Source organism: Barbus barbus, assembly GCF_936440315.1.
Source record: "Barbus barbus genome assembly, chromosome: 50".
In the NCBI taxonomy this organism is placed as follows: Eukaryota; Metazoa; Chordata; class Actinopteri; order Cypriniformes; family Cyprinidae; genus Barbus; species Barbus barbus.
The window spans coordinates 8,917,677-8,923,679 of record NC_136728.1 but is presented as its reverse complement, the minus strand read 5'-3'; the positions used below and the strand labels follow the sequence as shown (position 1 = coordinate 8,923,679).

The 6,003-nt window shown below is 32.2% G+C and overlaps 1 protein-coding gene across 1 annotated transcript in view; it reads left to right on the top strand.

The window, feature by feature from the left end:
- The first annotated feature begins 1,075 nt into the window (after nt 1-1,075).
- Nucleotides 1,076-6,003, top strand: part of LOC306868043 (leucine-rich repeat-containing protein 61-like) — a 5,196-nt gene continuing 268 nt past the window's right edge. The window contains exons 1-9 of the mRNA XM_079414030.1: nt 1,076-1,399; nt 2,734-2,829; nt 2,906-3,052; nt 3,871-3,931; nt 4,014-4,099; nt 4,187-4,252; nt 4,347-4,415; nt 5,187-5,312; nt 5,420-6,003. The exon at nt 5,420-6,003 is cut by the window's right edge and continues 268 nt beyond it. Coding sequence (XP_079270156.1) covers nt 1,372-1,399; nt 2,734-2,829; nt 2,906-3,052; nt 3,871-3,931; nt 4,014-4,099; nt 4,187-4,252; nt 4,347-4,415; nt 5,187-5,312; nt 5,420-5,526 — 786 coding nt within the window. The 5' untranslated portion in view covers nt 1,076-1,371 and the 3' untranslated portion in view covers nt 5,527-6,003. The remainder of the gene's footprint in view (nt 1,400-2,733; nt 2,830-2,905; nt 3,053-3,870; nt 3,932-4,013; nt 4,100-4,186; nt 4,253-4,346; nt 4,416-5,186; nt 5,313-5,419) is intronic.

The window sequence follows — 6,003 nt, the reverse complement described above, 5'->3', positions numbered from 1 at the left end:
GGGCAGCATTAAACACAGAGAACACTATCATCTTAATATATGCATCATCTAAATTACATGCCTACTATAAAAGTTTACACTTTTTATCTAATAATAACTGTAGCATTATTAATTAAACTATTAGTTACTAATAAAACAGAACATTTTAAAACAACTAAAAATATAACTAAAATAGGCTATAGGAAATTAATTGAAGACTGCAAGACTAAAACATCTTATAGGCTAATCACAGTGCTATTTTTATAATCATAATCTAAAGAATACTTTTCCACTCTAAAGAGCAATATAAAGAACATTTAAGATCATTTGTGACCCTGGACCACAAAACCAGTCTTAAGTCTCTGGGGTATATTTGTAGCAATAGCCATTGCATGGGTCAAAATTATTGATTTTTCTTTTATGCCAAAAATCGTTAGAATATTAAGTAAAGATCATGTCCCATGAAGATATTTTGTAAATTTCCTACCATAAATATATCAAAACTTAATTTTTAATTAGTAACATGCATTGCTAAGAACTTAATTTGGACAACTTTAAAGGCGATTTTCTCAATATTTAGATTTTTTTGCACCCTCAGATATTCAAATAGTTGTATCTCAGCCTAATATTGTCCTAACAAACCATACATCAATGGAAAGCTTATTTATTTATGATGTATAAATCTCAATTTTAAAAAAATGAGCCTTATGACTGGTTTTGTGGCCCATGGTCACATTTGTAAGATAATTTAAGATTAGAGAGAGATAAACAGATAAATAGGCTATAAACAAAGTTAAATTACGTTGCTTAAATTTGGTTTCTTTTTACTATACTGTATAAACTATAATTATATTAATATTTAGCCTACATAAAAAAACACAACGAACGTTATAAAGTTGAATCATCGATGCTAATAACACAAAACTTGTATTTTTAACATCAAGTGGCTCAAAACAAATTATATTTCGCATTTGAGTGAATTTGTTCACTTTATTTAGGCTACTTAGTCCATTTATAAAACAAACGTCACATATCATAACAAAAATGCTAACTTCTGCATTCCTGTCCCTGTTTCCATGACAATATCCTAGTAACCACTGCAAGCACACAAAAACACTGGAAGGGCAACTTCCGGCTGGGCTGAACTTTGAATAATTAATTTATTAATTAAACCAAGAGAACGCTTGAAATGAATAAAAACATCGGAGCAGTGGAACAGCAGGGGGACATTAAACCCATGAGTATCTAGGGCAGACGCTACAGTGAGGCTAGCCGCAGAGCTAACAGTCACACCTGCTCAGATCTGCCGTGTGTTCATGCCCACCAGCGTTTATTAACAAAACATCCGTCCCATGCTGTAATCTGCGAATGACTGCGGAAATCTGAGCGACAATGGACTCGAAGAGGGAAAAGGACAACGGTGAGTTAGTTATTAAAGCAGTGTTTTGATGTTAGCGCCTGCTAGCAGCGGTAGCTGTCCACACACTGTGGTGCTGATTCACAAATATACTTCTGGGATTAAAATCACATGCAGTTTTGTTTTGAAGGATTTTTATTTTGCTTGGAAGCCTAATAAGTGTAGTCTTGCATTATTATATGGGTGAAACAGCATGGCGTCTTCTTTAGGGAATCGCTTGCTTGTTCTTGTGCGCTTACTTTGGTTCATTAAACACATTTGGTTCCGTTGATTAAACCAACTGTTGGGTAGCAACAACGTTTAGTGCATCTACATAATGACAGCTATTTCATTTAGTTCGCAAAACTCTTTCAAGTGGGGGCTGTGCTTGTTATCATTGTAGTAAGATTGTTATTTTTATACGATTTTTTTTCCTTTTACCTTTTTAGAAGAGCAGATTATAAGAAACCAATCCCATAACATTGTTTTATTATTATTTATACACTATTATTTTTTTTATTAATATTTTGAATTAGCTTTTGTTCAGTTTTCATTTCATTTCAATTTTAGTTTAGTATTTTTTTATTTAAATACTAGGTTTAACAATTTTTTATTAGTTTTTTATTTTAGTTCTTAAATGTCTATTACATTTTTGTTCACTGTTTTTCGTCTATTTATTATGATGATTTCAGCTATTTTAATGAACAAAAATGTTTTAACCAGTTTAACAAAAATAACCAGTTTATTTTTATAATATAAAATAAATAAATATATATTTTATAATATAGAATATAAAAATAATATCACTGGCATGTTTTCACATAGTTTAAGGACAAAATGTTACTTAAATCTGACAAATTATTCATAAATAAAGTATATAATTGTTAATAATATTTAGAACCTTTCTATTTAAAAAAAAATATTTTTGCACTATTAATAATAGATAATAATAACAATATAATTAGATAATAATACTTATCTGTATTTAAAAACAAAGTAAAAAAATAGTATGTCTTCTACATTTAAAATACAATCTGCATGAATTAGTTGATTTATTTATTTAGTTCATTTATTTTACTTTATTAAAATAAAAAAGGATAAGAAACTACAAATTATGGAAGGACAAGAAAATGTTGTTTAATAAAAATGTTTGAGTAAAAAAAAAAAAAAAACCTTGCTGGGCATTAAATTAAACCTAGAGGAGATCTGCAGCTGTAATCTGGTCTTTGAGAGTTCACACATAAAGCAAGATTAAAACTGTAATCACCATTTGAACCTTTGGCATCATGGAGAGCCACATTGATAATGTCCCCTCAGCTGCATAAAGTATAATCACACTCATTCTCCTCATATTCCAGAAACAGAATGTGCAAAGATCACCACTGTGCTTCTGAAGTCCCGCACCGGGGAGTTCGATTTGGAGTCCATTATGTTTCTTAAACTTAGGAATTTAGGTAAGATGATAATGATTTTATTGTCTGCAGAATACATTCTCGAAATACACAAAAACCCAATCATGTGTTTTTGCAGGAATTTATGATCTTGGATGCACAGGAGAGTGTATAAACCTGGAGAGGCTGGACCTCTCTGGAAATAACATCACAAATCTGGGGCCTCTTTCACCTCTACGAAGACTTCTTGTTCTTAACTTGTCAGCAAACAGAATCTCTAATTTAGGTAATAGTTATTTAAATCCTAATGTAATAGCTCTAACAAAAAAGAAAATTAGCTTTAAAATGGTCTCACCCTCAGGCCATTCAAGGTGTAGATGAGTTTGTTTCTTCAAAAAGCAGATTTGGAGAAATTTAGCGTTGCATCACTTGCTCACCAATTGCTCTGCAGTGAATGGGTGCCGTCAGAATGAGTCCAAACAGCTGATAAAAAACATCACAATAATCCACAAGCAATCCAGATGACTCCAGTCCATCAATTAACATCTTGTTAAGTGAAAAGCTGCTTGCTGATTGTAAGATACAAATCCATTATTAAGGCGTTTTAACTTTAAACCATTGCTTCTAGCCAAAATATAATAGAGTCCATAATCCATGCATAATAACGCTTTCTCCAGTGAAAAAGTCCATCTCCTGTTGTCCTGTAACATCAAAATCCACAAACATAATTGTTTAGAGCTGTTGTTTTTCACAGGAGAAAGCAATACAGGACTATTGAAGGTTTAAAGTAACATCTTCATGGATTTGTTTCTTACAAACATGCAGCTTTTCACATCACAAGATGTCAACTGATTGACTGGTGTGGATTATTATGATGTTTTTATCAGCTGTTTGGACTCTCATTCTGACGGCACCCATTCACTGCAGAGCATCCATTGGTGAGCAGCTGATGTAATGATACATTTCTCTTCCGGTGAATATCGTGATATCCTGAGAATTAAAATTTTTACATGAACTATTCCTTTCATGTGATTATACATCTAAAAAAATAACAAATCTGTGATATTATATCTGACTTTTGGAGTTGAACATGTTTCTTCTCAGAACCACTTTCCAACTGTGAAAGTTTAAAGAGTTTGAATGTTGCTGGCAATGTGATACCAAGGTAAGCAGCCTTTGTAGCTACTCATATTTATCTGCTTTGGTATCCACCTTTCTATGTCACACATGTTGCATTGCACTTACAGTGTTGATAATCTTCATGCTCTGAAGTCTTTAAAGAAGCTTGAGAGCATCAGACTGAAGGACAACACCTATAATTATACCAATCCAGGTTAGTGCTTTTATGGGTTTTTTTTAATTAAATGTCTTTGGAGCTCTAAATATGGCCCTTAATTCATACTAATTTATTTTGCTACAGTCTGCAAGAATTCATCATACCGGACTCTAATTCTTGACATTTTCCCAAACATGAAAGTGTTGGATGGTGAGTTTTTAATAGAATTTCACATGCGGTTGTGCATTAAATTTTATACTCAGTCTAGCAAGTTATCATATTCCCTTTTAACGTGTCATTTCAGGTGAAAGGGTGGTGGGACGTGGAAGTGACTTATACCAACTATGCAAAGATATTGATGATACGATTAAAGGTATTTGCTGGGATTTTAATCATGTCATTTAAAGGCACAATATGTAAGATTTTCGTAATACAATATACAAAAACTACTTGCACAGTGCGATACATTTCATGCAGTTGTGAACCTATGTTATCCCAAAAGTTCCCAAGGATTTGTAAATCCAGAAAAATTCCAAAGATTTTAAGAGAAAAATTCAATGCACTTGTGTATTACTTTGTCATGCAAGTTTGTGTATATAATATGATAATATCATGCTTAAACGCTAAAACGACTGTAATGATATAAACTTTTTTTTTGCATCAAATTCGTGCATGTTAACTTTGACAGCCCTAAAAATACACTTCCATTCAACAGTTTAGGGTTAGTATAATACAAATAATTATTAATTTTATTCAGCAAAGATGCATCACATTGATCAAAAGTGACAGTAAAGACTTTTACATTGTTAAAAAATATTTTATTTCAAATATATGTGGTTGTTTTGAACTATTTATTCACAAATAATAAAAAAATAATGTATAGCAGTTTCCACAATTATAGAATTATTTCTGAAGAATCAAGTGACATTGAAGACTGGAGTTATGATACTGAAAATTCAGCTTTGCATCACAGAAATAAATTACTTTTTAAAATATATTAAAATAGATGTTATTTTAATCTAATGTTTAAAAGCACTTTGCTTATTAAGTAATATATTTTATTAATTACATTATTTAATTGCTTTTTAATATTGTTTTCTCTGTTTGTTTGTTTATTTATTACTTATTATTTATTTATTTGTAGCAGGCATGTATAAAAATGGCCACCTGCCCGAGTTGCCAGAGACCAAACCTTGGGTGGATGATGGTTTTTGGGAGATAAAGAGATCAAACAATGCCATAGTCGATGAAGCCTATAAACAATTCAGTGGTATGGACTAAAATCATCTTCATTCATTAATCAAAACCACTTAAACACATCAGCAGTCACATTTCCAAAGCCCTAATTTAGCATCTTTTTGGTAATCATCTCAACAGATGTTCTCCATGAATGCAGGCTGCTGAACAGTCGAGCAGCCCACGTGATCTCACAAAACGAACGGACCATCAGCCTCAAGAGCCAACCAAAGCAGTACGCCGTTTAAATCTGGGAATCTCTCAATCTCATTATGTTTCCATAAGAATGCATATGTTTCTTTCCACAGCCTTTTCTATGTTTTTTTAAAAGTCCATAAGCTTGATGCATTACCGGTGCCAGAAATCCAAAATGCTCCGTGTTGCCTGCAGTGTGAGGGTTTAGTTTTTGTAACTACACTTGAGTTTTTTCTGATTTTCCACCGTTTAGAGAGACCGATTCTATAGTTACTCCTAATCCGATTTGATCACTGTCTCAGGATGTTCGCAATCAAGACAATTCCTCTTTGCACTCCTTTAACACAATGCTGTATTTAACGTTATGCTTTAAATTATGCTTAAAATGCTGCTATTTGTATATTCCGTAATGGTGAAGCACTTGTATTGTTTTTCCACCACTTCTGAAGCTTTCCCATGTTGCTCTTCTTGTTTACAATTTTTAGTGAATGCTTTTTGCCTTTTTATTGTATGCCTAATGTGGATGATTT